This window comes from Homarus americanus, unplaced genomic scaffold, assembly GCF_018991925.1.
Source record: "Homarus americanus isolate GMGI-L3 unplaced genomic scaffold, GMGI_Hamer_2.0 scaffold5589, whole genome shotgun sequence".
In the NCBI taxonomy this organism is placed as follows: domain Eukaryota; kingdom Metazoa; phylum Arthropoda; class Malacostraca; order Decapoda; family Nephropidae; genus Homarus; species Homarus americanus.
Window position 1 is genome coordinate 7023703 of NW_024736650.1, and position 18123 is coordinate 7041825.

Below are 18123 nucleotides of genomic sequence, written 5' to 3' on the forward strand. Positions count from 1 at the left end.
ATTTGTCATGTTTACTTGTGTATGAAAACTGCGAGATAGATATAAATGTTTTTTATTAAATGTTTGAAATTTTGCTGCCGAAAAAAGGAGGAAAATTAAAAAGAAAAATATGTGGGATTTCACATTCTTCCGTCTTCTAGGAACTCCCCACAATTCTCCCTCATCCTCCCCCCCCCTCTCACTGCACATATGTTGTTACCATACGCTGTGCCGTATTTACCCAACACGCCCTCCTGTGTATCAGCTCTGAAAGTTTATTTTAAAAATTATCTACAAAAAAACCTCATTACAGGTTGATAGTGACGGGAAATATTCTGAATCGACACCGACACGTCGTCTTGGGTAGATATTCCTTTTTTATTAGATACACTAACGAAGTTTAACCGATCTCGTCATCTTGCCAACAGTGGTGCATCCATGCAATACTGTACCTCCTCTTCCCTCGTCCCTCTCCGTGGCCCGCTCAATTCTGGACGACGGAGATGACCAAATGCACTTGCAGTGAGGATGAGGTAAAATGGGGGAAGAGAGGAGAGGCGGATGGGATGAGAGAAACAGAGTTCATCCTAGTAATGCCTTATCCAGCATGTTATTGATCACGGTTCTGGGGCTTCCTCGTATTCGCCTCCTGACTGTTGAGCTCTCGGGTTATTCTCGTCGATTCTTGATTATTCTAAAACACTCCCACTCTCCCTCATTGCTCTGGCGTCCCAACTCCCAATTTAATCTTAACATATAATACCTCAAAATATAAGCCGATCTCCTTGACGTCTAATAGAAAAAGGGGGCAATCTTCATTATTAATCTTTACAAGTTAATTCTGCCATTCTTGATGTGATATCACCCATCCTTCCATCCTTCACCTGTACCACTGTGTTGCCCAAACTTACCGTGTGTGCAAGATGATCAGATGTAACCCGGTACATCGATCCTGATCATTGTTTCTGTATTATAACTGTATACTTATATCTGTACTGTTTTCTATCTGGATTAAGAACATGAACTTACTGAATATAGTCTTAATCTGGATTCTTGAGATATAATTCACACCATGACTGCCAATGCCTCGCCTGGGAGTTCTTCAGAACATCGTCTGCTACCTAATGTAACAACACTCTCCTACGCCTTCATCCTCCTGTACCGTCTTCACTTTTCTCTCAGACCTCCACAGTGTAGTCGCGTCCTGAAACTATGATATGTGTCTAAGTTAGGTTACCTGCATATTATTCCCCGACCCAACTTATAAGAACATAAGAATGGAGGAAACAGCAGCGGGCTGATTGGCCCATACTGAGAAGTCCCGTTTACACCCAACCCCTATCGCTCATATATCCTTCCAACCTATGTTTGAAGCTATCCAGCATATTCGAGTTAATGGTGATGTTTGGTAACTTGTTCCACTCATCCACTACTCTATTTCCAAACCAATGTTTACCTATCTCGCGCCTAAATCTAAATTTGTCTAATTTAAAACCATTCCTACGAGTTCGCTCCTGGCTGGACAGTTTGAGTACCTTTGTTATATCACCTTTGTTTAGCCTAGACTTCTATTCATACACCTCGATCATATTGCCCCTCACTCTGTGTTAAGGTGAAATAAGCAGGGGTCATCTTCACTGTCTTGATCTTCTAAGTGTTATTAAGGAAGTACTACCGCCTGGGAAGATATTGGAAGCATAATATATTGTCTAATGGTAGACCCTGCTGTGCCATATGGCATCACAAAAATTTTGACCAAGTCCCAGGCTGGTGATCCGCCTTTTGCCTCATTTACACACAATTGCAGGGTCTCAATTGCTTCTCCTACTACTGACAACACAACATATATATATCGTTTCTCTATTTTGACTTCTTTTCATTTATGTATTTCTTTATGGTTCTTTATTATTTTCTTGTATTTTTTATTAAAAATTTTATTTACAGTACTTTGAATTATTATTACATTTTCGCCCCCCAGGCCCCGATGTGAGTCGAGACCTGTGCCCGGGTGGGCTAACCCCGTAAAAAAAAAAATATATATATATATATATATATATATATATATATATATATATATATATATATATATATATATATATATATATATATATATATATATATATATATATATGTGTGTGTGTGATTAATATATTGGTAATGGTTGACTCATACTTAAAAACAACATTAATATTTAATAATTTAAGGGACTGAACTAACAGGACAAATTCATTGCGATAAGGCAGTCAAAATATTCTTAAATGTGGGAATTTGTCTGGTATGAGTAGAATGAAAGGCTTTTTCTTAGCCCTTTTAAAACAATGATCAACAAACAATGAAGGGTACCCAAGTTTTTGTGCAATGGAATGAATGTGTTTCCGTTCTTCATCAATAAATTCAGCGTCACAAATACGCAAACATCTAAAAAAAACATAGCAGAAAAAACTGACATTTTGGTAGGGAGACAGAGCATCAGCGTCAAATTACTGGCCGATTTGTTTGACGTCGGTAGTGGGAAATTTCTTGAATCAGTTATAGCAAATAGCATCCGATCGTATTTAGAGAAAAACAAATTAATCTACGATTCTCAACATGGATTTACAAAGGGAAAATCTTTTCTAACAAATCTGCTGATTTTTTTTTTAGGAAAGTCCATGAGGTAGTAGATAATGAGGAAAATTACGATGTTATTTACTTAGACTTTAGCAAAGCATTTGATGGAGTACCACATCAGAGGCTTCTGGGAGAAAAGTTAAGGCTCATGGTATCGAGGGGAAGTTTTAAATTGGATAAAAATCATGGGTCACCGATAGAACACAGCGGGTCAGCGAAGATGATTTTGGACTATATAACTAATGGGGTTCCCCAGGGGTCAGTACTGGGCCCACTCTTGTTCATAATCTACATAAACGATCTCGATACTGGGATCAGCAGTGACATAAGCAAGTTTGCGGATGACACCAAAATAGGGCGGCAGATTAATTCAGGGCAGGATGCAAATGGACTACAGGAGGATTTAAATAAACTGCAGGAGTGGTCAGAAAAATGGCAAATGAAATTCAACACCAGCAAGTGCAGCGTACTTAATATTGGAAGAACAAATGCTGTAAACGTATACAGCCTTAACAACATCGCACTAGAGAAGTCGACTTGTGAAAGAGACATAGGGGTACTCGTAAGCCCGGACCTACGGCCTAGAAAACAGTGCGTTAATGTTCGAAATAAGGCAAACAGAGTATTAGGTTTTATGTCTAGAAGTGTAAGTAATAAGAATGCGGAGGTCATATTGCAACTATATCTTGAGCTAGTCAGGCCGCACCTCGATTATGCTGTTCAGTTCTGGTGTCCTTATTATAGAATGGATATCAATTCGCTGGAGTCGATGCAGCGAAGAATGGCGAATATGATTCCGGGACTTAGAAACCTTCCCTATCAAGATAGATTAAAGAAACTTAACTTGCTTTCCTTAAAAAGACGAAGAGTGCGGGAAGATATGATAGAAGTGGGTGAAAGGAATCAATAAAAGAGATGTAGATAAAGTTCTCATAATATCTGAGCAGGATAGGACTCGTAGCGACGGATTTAAGTTGGATAAATTTAGGTTTAGGAGGGAGATAGGAAGAAACTGATTCATAAATAGGGTGGTGGACGAGTGGAACAAGCTTAGCAACTTTGTAATAAGTGCTGGGACGTTGGGAAGTTTTAAAAGGAGACTAGATAGATTCATGGACGATGGAGAGTGGTAGTAACTCTCGACAGGAGCTGCATGTACAGGCCAACCGGCCTGATTGCAGACTCCTTATTTTCTTACGTTCTTCTAATGTTCTTATCAGCTGTGAATTGGTATTAATCTTTACTTCTGGGGTTGTGTCACATTCAGTACCGGGCTTACTGTCTTTATGTGTACCGAATATCAAGTGTGCCATATCTGCACTGCCTTTTAACAGGCCAGTGGGCAGGTATAACACATTCAGGGTCTATCTAGTCCAAGGACACATTTTCACCAAACCCAGCTAGCATCTGCGGTAACTACATAGGCATACAATAACAAAACTATTATACAGGTCATACAACATCTTTTACTACTATAGTATCTGACTACTAAATATATATATATATATACATAGCTCAGTTGGGTCAATCTCTTATATACAGTATATATATATATATATATATATATATATATATATATATATATATATATATATATATATATATACTGTATACACACATATATATATATATATATATATATATATATATATATATATATATATATATATATGTATATATATGTATATATATATACTGTATATATATATACAGTAAATATATATATATATATATATTTTTTTTTGGGGGGGGGGGTTTATTGCATTGCCTATTTCGGTGAATTAATTAAGCCAGCCTTTAAGAACATAACCAGCAGATGACAGGTGCCTTCTGGGTGTTTACAGAGTCCCATAATGTTTACGTTTACTGTCACTTGAGACCGTCCAACACATCATAAGGCGCGCCACAACTCATAACAAGACTTGGATCACTTTAAGACTAATCCCAAAGCTTATTTCACCCTAACATTAACCACCTTAATTCTAGCCTGCCTAACCAAACCTCACCCCAAAGCTTATTTCACCCTAACACTAACCACCTTAATTCTAGCCTGCCTAACCTAACCTCACCCCAAAGCTTATTTCATCATAACATTAACCACACTAACGCCAACCTAACCTAACCTAACCTAAAATTTCACAAGATACCTCAGTTGTTCATATGACTTAGGTCACTTGGTCCTCCAGTTTGTGTGAAAATGTCGACGTAAACACTGTTATGAGTCCGGGTGTACTTGATTAGGGTGCGTGGGGGTAGGGAGGGGGGGTTATTGGACAGGGTGCGTGGGGGTAGATAAACATATCCCAGACAGTGAGTGTGTGTGTGGGGAGGGGGGAGAGGGGTGATTGGTGACAGGGTATGTGGGGGTAGTGGACCAGGAGTGGGGGTAAGGGGAGGGTGGCCAGAGGTAGGAAGGTGAGGGTGAAATGAAGGGGGCGGGGGCAGTAGTACGGGTGACGGTGAGGGTGAATGGACTGGGGGGTCAGTAGTAGGAGTGAGGGTGAAAGGATATAGGGAGTAGAGAGAAGAAGGGAGAGAAACAGGGGGGCGGGAGATGAGATTCTCTGAGATTCGTCGCTTAAATTTCCCCATAATACGTATCATGAGGACATATTTACCAGACTCACTTAAAACAACTTCACACAAACACACAAAAAAAGGACACAGCCAACAGATGAAAAGCACCTCTCAACTGTGCTAGTTAGTCTACTGAGCTGAACCTTTTAAAACACCTGAGCACACTACATAGACGACGAACAGACCTAAATGACCACGACAAAACCACTCTTTAAGAGACTCGACTGTAACTAAGAGATATGAGGACCCAGAAACACTCCTTACACCTCCCCCACATTCTTATACTCCCTCCTCATTACCCCACAACACACCCAGACCTTCTGATACGCGAGTGACGTACTGTAGTCTATCCTGCCAGCTACTGAAACACTGACACACGAGAGAGAGAGAGAGAGAGAGAGAGAGACAGAGAGAGTCCTCAGAAAATACGTATGTACTATTTTATCAATAACATGGTCAATGCGAATGGTGTTGATATTTTCAGTCTTCATCCACCATTACAGTGTCTGGGAGGGAGGGAGGGAGACTGTGGGGGTGATGGTGGCTGGGGAGAGGGTGTGGGGTGATAAAGATGGGTTGGAAGGGATGGGGGTTGAAGGTTGAGGGCGAGAAAGGATGTGTTAAGGAGAGAAGTAAGGGATGGGGTTGAGGAATAGATGTGAGGTAAGAGTGAGGGAGAAGGTGAGAGATTAGGGATGAGTGAAGCGATGAGGGAAGTATGAGGACGGGTGAAGGAAGTGGGTGAGGGATTTGTACGGTAGTGGTGAGGGGGGTGTGAGGGAGGGGAGAGGAATGGGAATGGGGTATAAGGGGTGACGAGGGAGGGGGAGAGGGGTGAGGGAGGGTGTGTGTGTGTGTGTGACTCAGGTGTGTAGCGCATCACGTTATCAAGGCTGCCCCCTGGAGACTGTGTATTAATACAGTGCTGCACGTAATCTTTATCACAAATTGATTACTTGTCTCTGCTACTGTACCCGCCACAGCCACAGCCACACCTGGAAACTGCTCCGCTACCACAGCTTATTTTTTACTATATAAGCGTTTAACTCTGAGCTATTTGTACCAGTAAAGTGTTAGAGAGTTACTAAGTGAGGCGGCTAGTTAAGGCAATGATGGTGCATTTTCCGTCTTCGTGTCCAAAGGAATACATGGCCACCTGTAATGCAAATCAACTTCCTTTCCTTTAACCTCACTTAATGAAGAATATTTCAAGCTGGTGGGTTTAAATATCCGATCGAGTGAGTATGTAGCAGGGAAGGATGTCGTTAACACCAGCAGGTTACGCTCGGCCTTGACGGACGGCTCGCACCAGTTGGCACTCCTGAATGACGTCACCATCATCAAAATATGCAAGGCAATAGTAGATTCGTCTTCATACTTTCACACACACAAAGGTATTATTGTCAAGTCTGGCTGTTAATCTTTACGAAAAACGAGTGTAGGAAAGTGTGGGAATTTATTATCGCAATTTAAATTCTGTTGTTGGTAGTTGTTGTTGTGGGTTGCAGGGTGGAGGGAGGGCTGGCAGGTGGCCATGTTGGCGAGGAATCGGAGAGCAGCATGAGAGCGGGTATTCCTCGTGCGGCTGGCCGGGGTTCCCTCCCTGTGAGAGTCTACCAGACGCTTACTCTCCCAGGCTGCCTCTCTCTCTCTTTCTCTCTCTCTCTTGCCACACCCGTCACACACACACTCCACCAAACACTCAAAATTACAACTACCTCGACAGAAGAGACTTAGTGTAGAAAATCCCTAAGAGCAATAAATCATGAATTCCACTTAACAGAGTCTGAGGTGGTGTGACGACGTAGCAGCCAGGAGGAGGCGGAGCATAAGGAGGAGGAGGAGCTGAAGAAGGAAGAGGAGGGCAAACAAGTAGAGGTGTACGAGCTGGTGCCAAAGAGCGACCCACCAGAAGGTCTCACTGTGAGTCTCGTAAACAAGACTTGGGTATATTTTTGAATGACTCGCTGCTGCCTCCTGTATGACGGATGCTGGGGTGGGGAGGCATCCACACCTTTATCTGTGTGCGTTAATGATCACGTCACCTACCTACTGTATTCTAATGACCAATTAAGATGTGTGTGTGTGTGTGTGTGTGTGTGTGTGTGTGTGTGTGTGTGTGTTCTCTTATCAAATTCGCGAAACTTTGTAATGATAAAAAATTCAACAGTTTGTTCCTCAACACCTGTGAATTCTGGCCACACTACACACCTGTACACTAGGAACATTCCACACCTGTAGTTTGACAACGTTCCACATCTGTACTCTCTGGCTACACCTCACACCTGTGCACTGTGGCCACGCTTCATACCTGTACTTTAGGAAAACTATGCTACCTACAAAAGTCTCTGACGTCACTCATCCTGTGACGTCATTGATCCTTTCACGCCACGTCACTTTCTCCCTCCTATGACGTCAGTTTTCTTTAGATGTCTTTCCTCCTTTTATCCTTGTATTTTATTTATTTCCACCCACGCTCCTATGCTCCATCAACCTCTCCCACGCTCCTATGCTCCATCAACCTCTCCCACGCTCCTATGCTCCATCAACCTCTTCCACGCCCCAATGCTCCATCAATCTCCATCTATGCCATATGTTATCTCTTTTTACTACACAGTTGGGGGACTCTCTCTCTCTCTCTCCGTCTCTTGTTATGTTTCTGTTTATCCCGTGTCCTCTCTGTGTTGTTGCCCCCTTCTCTCTCTCCTGCTTTATCACGTGCTCTATAGTTGGTGTCTCTTCTCTCTTGTTTGCATGCCTCCCTCTCTCTCTTGCTTGCATATCTCTCTCATTTGTATGCCTCGCTCTTTCTTTCTCTCGTTTGTATGTCTCTCTTATTACAGCACCATCTCTCTCTTTCTCTCTCCCTCTCTTCTTAGCATCTCTCTCTCTCTTTCTTTCTCATTAGTATCTCTGTCCCTCTCTCTTGTTAAAATGTCTCTCTCTTGTTAGAATGTGTCTCTCTCTCCCGCCTCCACACATCGCCTCTGTCGGGATCACCCACGAAATAATACAGTCTCGACATGTCCCGTCAACATCTTCCATATTCTCGCCTCAGATTTCGGCGGTGACTGGCCAAATAAACCCCAGTTCTAACCCAATTCAACCATTAGGATTGGGGCCCAGTCCTATTAGGCCCCATTCCATATGGGTCTCAATTCTAATGCACCCCAGTCCTTACGGGCCCCAATCCTAATGGGTTCCAATCCTAATGGGCCCAGTCCTAGTGGGCCACTCATAGGAACCAGTCCCACCGGATCCCAGTGTTAGTGGGCCCCTAATGGGCCCCAGTCCTAGTGGGCCCCAATCCTAGTGGGCTCCAATCCTAGTGAGTACCAGTCATAGTTGGCCCCAGCTCTAACTTAACCTGAGCATTAGGATTGGAGCTCAGTCGACATTGGCCCCCCGGTCCAAATGTCAGTTAGCAATTAGAGGACTTGGGAAACCCTCTAGTCTAGTGTGTTAAAGTGACGCCTCTCTCCGGCTCACACGCACTCATTACACCAGAAATCTCGTAGTTAATGTTATCACGCCGTCCTAACATAACATAATGTAAGAAGGGATGTTGCGAAGTCATCCCATCCTTCCGTTCGTTCACCAGGTCCTGTACTCAACGGAGGGACCTAATCCAGACCCTCTTGAATCGTGTACTAGTGTATGGTGGTCGAAGTCATTCAGATCAGTTTAGAAGATTTCTAAATGTTCTTTTAAATGCCTTTGCAAGTGAGGTGAAACTCTCAAAAGGCTCAGCCACGTATAATACTGTATTGTTTACTACTGCGTAATTTAATTAAGTAAATTTTCAGGCAAAATAAAGTGTCCGTGTGAGGCAGACGCTGGGTTCTCTCCGAGGGAAGTGGACGAAGAGAGTTGTAACCCAAATGAAAACCAACCCTGCTGGAGCCTACCCTACCCTAACCTAACCTAAGCTAACCTAACCATATCATAAGGACTGGATCTCATCAGGAGTGAGTCTCATTAAATTGGATCTATATAAGATCTGAAGCCTCCTAGGACATGAGTCTATTACTCCTTGTGTACGGGGTCCCCTCTTTGCTCAATAAAATCGTCTGGGGAGGTAGTCTACTAAAACTGAAGCCCAACCCTAATGGTTAAGGATTTAGGTTAGGCTGGGGCCCGATTGGATTGGGGGTCTATTACGATTGGATCCCATGTAACCAGTTATTGTTGGTGGATGAAGGAAGGTCAATCAGCACATCTTTATTTATTATACTGAGCGTTATCTCATTATGTTGATCTCTGTATAAGCCACAGTGATGGTGAGATAAAAATAATATTGTTAAGAGCATCATGAGCAGTGTTGGGGTAATGGACGTGACCACAGCCACTCACCACTCCAACAGTGCCCTTTATCAACCCTTCCTTGCCCTTATCTTATCCCCACGCAGCGAGCTACTCATGTGCCCCGGTCTCACCCCCATCCCTATGTGAACACCTTCCTTCCTAACCCTGCCCCATTCATCTCCCTTCTATCCTCTCTGCCCCATCCTCCCTCTCCCTTCCATCCTTCCTCTCCTGGTTCATCATCTCTTCCCCATTCTATCTTCTTTTCATCCTTGGTCTACCTTTCGTCATCTCTCATCTACCAGTTAACCAAGAAGAGTACGACAGTGATACAGCTACAAATGAAGCTGGACAGGTAGACGTGTGTGTGTAATAATAATAATAATAATAAAAATAATAATAATTAACGGTTTATTGAAAAAGTTTTGCAGACCGAAGACTGAAAATATACATTGGACATAAATGACTTATTACATACATTGGTGGTTTAACAAAAACCTTCATTAGAGAGAGGTAAAGGAACATACAGTGAACATACAGATTAATGTAAGATTGTACGTGTTGAACAGCAAACACGTAGTGTAGTAACTCCCTCCCAGATGGTGGGTGTGTGTGTGTGTGTGTGTGTGTGATACTGATGACAGCAGAGGGAGAAGTCAGAGATGACACTGTGGTACTGGAAGAGTTGACGAGAAAATTAGCCCTGGGAGAGATAGTGGCACTTGGGGGAGGATAGTGGCACATGAAAAGGAGTTGCACTTGGGGGAGGATAGTGGCACTTGAGGGGAGGATAGTGGAACTTGGGGGAGGATAGTGGAACTTGGGGGAGGATAGTGGGACTTGGGGGAGGATAGTGGGGCTTGGGGAGGATAGTGGCACATGAGAGGGTTGCACTTGGGGGAGGATAGTGGCACTTGAGGGAGGATAGTGGAACTTGGGGAAGATAGTGGAACTTGGGGAGGATAGTGGGACTTGGGGGAGGATAGTGGGGCTTGGGGAGGATAGTGGCACATGGAAGGAGTTGCACTTGGGGAGGATAGTGGCACTTGAGGGAGGATAGTGGAACTTGGGAGGATAGTGGGACTTGGGGAGGATAGTGGGACTTGGGGAGGATAGTGGCACATGAGAAGGAGTTGCACTTGGGGAGGGATAGTGGCACTTGAGGGAGGATGGTGGAACTTGGGGAGGATAGGGACTTGGGGGAGGATAGTGGGACTTGGGGAGGATAGTGGCACATGAGAAGGAGTTGCACTTGGGGAGGATAGTGGCACTTGAGGGAGGATAGTGGAACTTGGGGAGGATAGTGGGACAGTGGGGGGGAGGATAGTGGCACATGAGAAGGAGTTGGGGAGGATAGTGGCACATGAGAAGGAGTTGCACTTGGAGGATAGTGGCACATGAGGAGTTGCACTTGGGGGAGGATAGTGGCACTTGAGGGAGGATAGTGGAACTTGGGGGAGGATAGTGGGACTTGGGGGAGGATAGTGGGACTTGGGGAGGATAGTGGCACATGAGAAGGAGTTGCACTTGGGGGATGATAGTGGCACTTGAGGGGAGGATAGTGGGACTTGGGGGAGGATAGTGGGACTTGGGGGAGGATAGTGGGACTTGGGGGAGGATAGTGGGACTTGGGGAGGATAGTGGCACTTGTGGGGAGGATAGTGACACTTGGGGGAGGATAGTGGGACTTGGGGAGGATAGTGACACTTGGGGAGGATAGTCGCTGAATCGGCTGCTTGTGCAATTAACCAGTCCGTTCACATATATTTATATTTGGGTTTTAAGTAACGAAACCCAAACGGTAGTTCCTTTGTTTTATTATAAAAGGTTGGATATATAATTCCTGAGTGTAGATCAACCGTAAGTCTCACTGTCTAGGAGTGGATGAGAAGGGGACGGCGTTTATGTATTATAAACGTTAGGTCACGTCCTTACGATATAAGTTGAGGTGAGCTACTGACTGTGACGACCTCGCAGTGCGGGTTTACAGAAATGCTGAGCTATGGGTCTCGCCCTCTTGGGAGAGTTGCCCGCTCACGTGTCCGTCTCATGTCTTACTCATAGACAGTGGAAAGTTACAGGGTGGTGAATCTGAATATAATCTCAGATGTATTGACCCATTTATATAATACGTTCTGTTGATGAGACAGGGGCCCATTACATCGCACTTGGGGAGTATAGTGGTACTTGGGGAGTATAGTGTGACTTGGGGAGTATAGTGGTACTTGGGGAGGATAGTGGCACTTGGGGAGGATAGTGGGACGTGGGGAGGATAGTGGGACTTGGGGAGGATAGTGGGACTTGGGGAGGATAGTGGCACTTGGGGAGGATAGTGGTACTTGGGGAGGATAGTGGGACTTGGGGAGGATAGTGGCACTTGGGGAGGATAGTGGGACTTGGGGAGGATAGTGGGACTTGGGGAGGATAGTGGCACTTGGGGAGGATAGTGGGACTTGGGGAGTATAGTGTGACTGGCACTTGGGGAGGATAGTGGCACTTGGGGAGGATAGTGGCACTTGGGGAGATAGTGGCACTTGGGGAGGATAGTGTGACTTGGGGAGTATAATGGGACTTGGGGAGGATAGTGGCACTTGGGGGATAGTGGCACTTGGGGAGGATAGTGTGACTTGGGGGATGGGGGAGGATAGTGGCACTTGGGGAGGATAGTGGGACTTGGGGAGTATAGTGTGACTTGGGGAGTATAGTGGTACTTGGGAGGATAGTGGTACTTGGGGAGGATAGTGGGACTTGGGAGGTATAGTGTGACTTGGGGAGTAGTGGCACTTGGGGAGGATAGTGGCACTTGGGAGGATAGTGGACTTGGGAGGATAGGTGGGGAGGATAGTGTGACTTGGGGAGTATAATGGGACTTGGGGAGGATAGTGGCATAGTGGCACTTGGGGAGGATAGTGTGACTTGGGGGTATAATGGGACTTGGGAGGATAGTGGCACTTGGGGAGGATAGTGGCATGGGGAGTGGCACTTGGGGAGGATGTGGCACTTGGGAGGATAGTGGGACATAGTGGCACTTGGGGAGGATAGTGGCACTTGGGGAGGGATAGTGGCATTTGGGGGAGGATAGTGGGACTTGGGGAGGATAGTGGGACTTGGGGAGGATAGTGGCACTTGGGGAGGATAGTGACACTTTGTATAATGACACTTGAGGGGAGGATATTGGCGCTTGGGGAGGATAGTGGCACATAGGGAGGATAGTGACACTTGCGGAGGATAGTGGCGCTTGAGGGGAGGATAATGGCTCTTGAGGGGAGGATATTGGCGCTTGGGGAGGATAGTGGCACTTAGGGAGGATAATGACACTTAGGGAGGATAGTGGCGCTTGAGGGGAGGATAGTAGCACTTGAGGGGAGAGTGATGCCACAGTAATGTCAGGTGAGGTGGTGCTACGGTGGTGTCAGGTGGGGGTGGTGTCGGGGGGTGGTGCCAGGAGGGAGTAGTGAGGGTTGGGAGGGAAAATGCCTTTAGGGGAGGGTCAGGAGGGGTAATGGTGTAAGCGAGGGGCAGGAATAGTGTGATGGCGGTAAATGGTAATGCAGGTTCATCATCAACTCAAGAACATCTCACCGTATTTGAAGCCACAAGTGAGTTTTGCGGTTCAGTTTTGGTCACCGTACTATAGAAAGGATATAGATTCCCTAGAAAGCATTTAGAGGAGGATGACAAAGCTAATCCCGAGCATTAGGAGCCTTAGGCATAGTAGACAGATAAAGAAAACTAATATGCATTCCATTGAGAGACATAGTGTGAGGGGCGATATGATTGAAGTGTATAAGCGGAAAATAGGGTGAAATAAAGGTGATATAACAAAGATTTAGGCATGAAATAGGTAAACTTGGTTTGAAAATACAGTAGTGGATGAATGGAATAAGTTACCAATCATCATCATTAACTTGAACTCGTTGGGAAGCTTCAAATATCGGTTGGCCACATATATTACTAATAAGGGATGGGTGTAAACAGTGATGCCTATAGTGTGTATCAATAGGCCCGCTGTAGTTTCCATCAATTTTACTGTCGTCAGCAAAGCATCAACGCCTGGTGCTGTACCCAAGACAATTTCCAGACAGATACAGTTACCTCTATAGTACTTGCACCTAGGATACTGTAGCTGGCTGGGTATTGGAAGACCAAAACAAAACTGGATATTTTACATTCTAAGTTGAGAGGATGTTGAATATTGTTATGCTCTGTACAGGTTTATGAAGGCACTGACACTGGTGACCATATTGCCACTGTTATGTCCACTGTGGTTTTTGAAGGTATGAGATTATGTAGATCACACTACAAATGCAAGAAAAAAGTTATGATTTAGTTAGACCTTTTCAACATATTAAAAATCAATACTGTATTTTAGATTATTTTTTCTTTGGTGACCTAAAAAACATTCAAAGCCTAACCTAACCTAACTGATCAAAGTTAACCCAACCTAACCTAACTAAACCTAACTTTAGCCTAACTTGTTAATGGTGTCTAAATAAAATGTGATCTCACTTATTTTTTCCGTTCACCCGCGCTTCTGCCCTCCAGGGACTTGGCTAGCTAGGATGTCACCCATCATTATTCCTTTTCATTCAAAATCTCCCTTTAAGTCACTGCCACAAGTTCAGCTGTCAAAAGCTTTAATCAGACTGGGATACTAATATTTGTGGAGTACCGAAAGACACCAAACTAGGACCATTTCTATCCCTAGATACGCCAATATTCTTAACATTTGTAGATGTGTGTCGCCAGTGTTGTACGAAACTTATAGCTGAAATATTCAGCAATCCCTTGCCAAGCTTGGAGAGGATCTGAGGAAACCATATGAGTGAACATGGTTCCCAATCCTTAGATATGTGAAGTTATGTTCCAACTGGACCTCCATATACACTCAACACTTGGATGGTGTGATCATGTTAAACCGATAACTAGTATCATGGTGACAACAGCGGTGCTATTATAGCGTGCGGTCTACAACGATATCCTTAGTCTCAACCTAACCGAATCTAACCTAACCGCACGCTATAGTAGCACCGCAACCACTTAGTGTTAATCATCTGTCACGATAAACAGCTCGGGTTTTTAAATGACACATTAATAACATTGTTTATTATGCAGCCGCTGTATGGTACCCGCCACTCATAACACCTACAGAACAAAGCTACTGAGTCATTCTAAGAAGCGATTAAACAGGCAAACAATAACCTTCACATCTTGTCAATGTCTCGAAGTTTGATGTAATCTCTATTATTCAACTCACATTACTGTTTATTGTAAGTAATAAGGAAGTTTATATAAACGCTTTTGCGCTTAGCCTTGTACAGAATACTGACGCCCGTATTATTAAACATCTTCCCTTGAAGAGGGTCGTCGTGTTTCAACCAGAGTTTTTAACTAAATGAGTCCTGAGGGACACCGCAGTAAAGTACTTAGCGGGGTGTTGTGGAGGTAAAATTAACTAATTCCAATAAAATTAATTTATAATATTGGAATTAGTTAATTTTACCGCCACACCAACCCATTAAGTACAGTACTGCAGTGTCCCTCAGGACTCATTTAGTTTAAAACTCGGGTCGAAACGCGACGACCCTCTTCATGGGAAGGCGTTGTTTAATAATACGGGCGTAAGGCTGCATTTACACCAAGCCAGTCAAGTCAAGTCAATCAAGTCATTTGACTTGACTTGACTCACTACCGTTCACACCGACTGAGTCAACCTGAGTCAATCAGGACTCAGTACCCAGACTGATTTCGAGGAGGATGGACGCATACTCTCTCGCTGAATTAGCTGTTTTGTTGTGGATTCGGCGTCATAAACGCAAGAGGAGGACCCGAAACTGGATGCATGAACTCAACACCAAAAGACCCAATTTTGGAAGCTTTAGTCATTTATTCCCAGACTTGGTGAACCATCAAGACAAATTCTACAATTTCTTTAGGATGACAGTTGAAAACTTCAAAAAGCTGGTGGACTTGACTGGGTCTTCCATAAGGAAAATGACTACTAACTACCGACGTGCAGTTGGAATTGAAGAAAGAATGGCCATTTTTACAAGGTAAGAAGTGTATGTTATTGCAAACATACCAATAATCATTACAAGTACGCTTATGTGTAGGGCAATAGTAAGCAAATGTAATATGAAGACAGATATAATTTATTCCTGTTAGGCTACATTTACAACAAGCGAGTTGCAACTCATACGTTAGGAAACATGAAATTATAGGTTTACCTCTCAGAGGTTAGAATACTCAGAATAATTATCACTCGCATTGGAGGTAGTACACGGTGATGGTGCATGTGATTGATCCTGTTCATTCCAGTAATCGTAGGGGACAGAGCGGACGGGTGGAAATAGCTTCCTACGAAAGGCTTCATGTATTTCAATTTTGATGTCAATGTTGTCAGCCGGAGACAGTTGTTTCATCATAGGTAGTAGGCTCAACAGAAACAGGCGATCTGGGTCATTGTCATCTGTAGAACACGTTTGTTCTCGCATCTTTTTCAGCTCTTCTAAGAAACGCATATCCATGTCATCTGCATTGTTGCTGCAACGTTTTTTGGTGACTTTAGGTTTCTTTGACATGGGAAGAGTCGGCATGACAGTACTGCGGACCTCACAGTTGTCGACATTACTTGCAGCTTCTTGATAAGATGAATTATCTGGTGCATCCAGGATAGTAGAACATGAAGCATTGTGAGATGTGTCTTCCGCATCATAGCTGGTGTCCTCGTCAGGAGGTGTAGAGATGTTTGAGGATGTTGGTCGTGGTGTCACATGAGGGATCAGAAATTCCATAGCATCATAGTACACCCACTTCTTTGATTGGATGTCAGCTGATCCAGATGGTTTAGCACTAATCTTTCTCTTTTCCCTCATAAAGTTGCTCCTTAGATGCTGCCATTTTTCCTTACATTCAGCTTCTGTAAAAGAGATAAATGAGATATCTTAAATAAATAGTCGTCATAAGTGTTACAATTTATGCTCTGTATAGTGCAGTTCAATAATTAATCTTATGCTCGTTGTTTGGCTCATTATTTAGAATTATATTAGCGTGATATATATATATATATATATATATATATATATATATATATATATATATATATATATATATATATATATATATATATATATATATATATATATATATATATATATATATATATATATATTAGTACAGTATAGTAGTATATTATAGAATTATATTATAGTTTAGTACGTAATGACTTTCACTACTGAACGTTTATTTATTTCAGAAAATACATCCAGTTAATGCTTGTTGCATTACTGTCTTTCCAGACATGTGGCTACAGGAGAATCCTTTGTTTCCCTTGGTTACCAGTTTCGTGTTGGTACGACCACAGTACACAAGATTGTCAAAGAAACAAGTAATGCCGTATGGGAAACACTGCACCCACAATATATGCCAGTACCTGCTGAACGTCAGTGGAAAGAAATAGCAAGAGCCTTTTTCGAGAAATGCAATGTACCTAACTGTATTGGGAGCCTTGATGGTAAACACTGTCGGCTGAAATGCCCAGCTGGAGCAGGATCACTTTTCCATAATTATAAAGGATACCACGCTCTGGTACTCATGGCCATTGCTGATGCCAACTGTTGTTTCACATTGACTGATGTAGGGTCATACGGACGAAATAGTGACAGTTCAGTTTTTAGTGAGTCAAATATGGGTAGGTCATTTCTGTCTGGATATTTAGGTATTCCACAGTCTCGTGAAATACCAAATACTCCAACCAAATTACCATTCTTTCTTGTAGGAGATGAGGCTTTTCCGCTGAAGCCTAATCTGATGAGGCCTTATCCTAGAAAGGACCTGGATTACGCTAAAAGCGTATATAACTATCGGATCAGTAGAGCTAGGAGAACAGTAGAATGTACCTTTGGAATGTTAGCTAAAAAATTTGGTGTACTTCAAACATCAATGGAGACAAGCATTGAAGTATCTGAAGCAATAGTGAAGAGTATCTGTGTGCTTCATTATTTCATTCAACATGAAAACAATTTCACTACTTTCTTGGTGATGGTGTTGATGATGCAACTGATTTCCGGTGTTCAAACATGAGCCTGACACCAACAAGAAGCACAAGACCTACAGCAGAAGCTATGTCAGTTCGTGACATTCTGAAGGAATATTTTGTATCCCCAGGTGGGGCTATCGAGTGGCAAGATAAAATGATCCACTTATGTATAGTTACTTTGAGAATAAAATTGTTGTCTCACCTTTACATTTCAATGCAGCAGCAACCTCCCTCCACAGAGCAGCGATAACATCACGATCCCGGTGGCTACGATCAGTGGGATCATATATAGCAGGACGCTCTCGAACTAAATTTATCAGGACGTCAACCTGCATGATGTACACACCACTGCGGACTCGGCGTGACTGATGAAGAAAATGGGCCCAACCCCATCTGTGATTTGACGTGACACGATGTGACGTGACTTGACTTGACTTGACTCATCTGGTGGTAATGGTTTCTGAGAATATACATTGGAGTAAATGTTCATTAGAGTGGCGATTCACGATGAGTCATGACTTGGCGTGACCTGTTTTGACTTGACTGGCTTGGTGTAAATGCAGCTTAAGGGTTGCCCAATAAACTAGGACTTATAAAATGGTAAGTTCCTTTGT

At 43.4% G+C, this 18123-nt stretch overlaps 1 protein-coding gene across 1 annotated transcript; it reads right to left on the reverse strand.

Moving 5' to 3' along the window:
- Positions 1–15607: 15607 nt before the first annotated feature.
- Positions 15608–17901, reverse strand: LOC121872213. The gene is made up of 2 exons (XM_042374881.1): positions 17712–17901; positions 15608–16390 (listed from the first exon to the last, which is right to left on the reverse strand). The coding sequence occupies exons 1-2, from the start codon at positions 17842–17844 to the stop codon at positions 15702–15704; spliced, it is 822 nt and encodes a 273-aa protein (XP_042230815.1). The 5' UTR covers positions 17845–17901; the 3' UTR covers positions 15608–15701.
- Between the last annotated feature and the right edge of the window lie 222 nt (positions 17902–18123).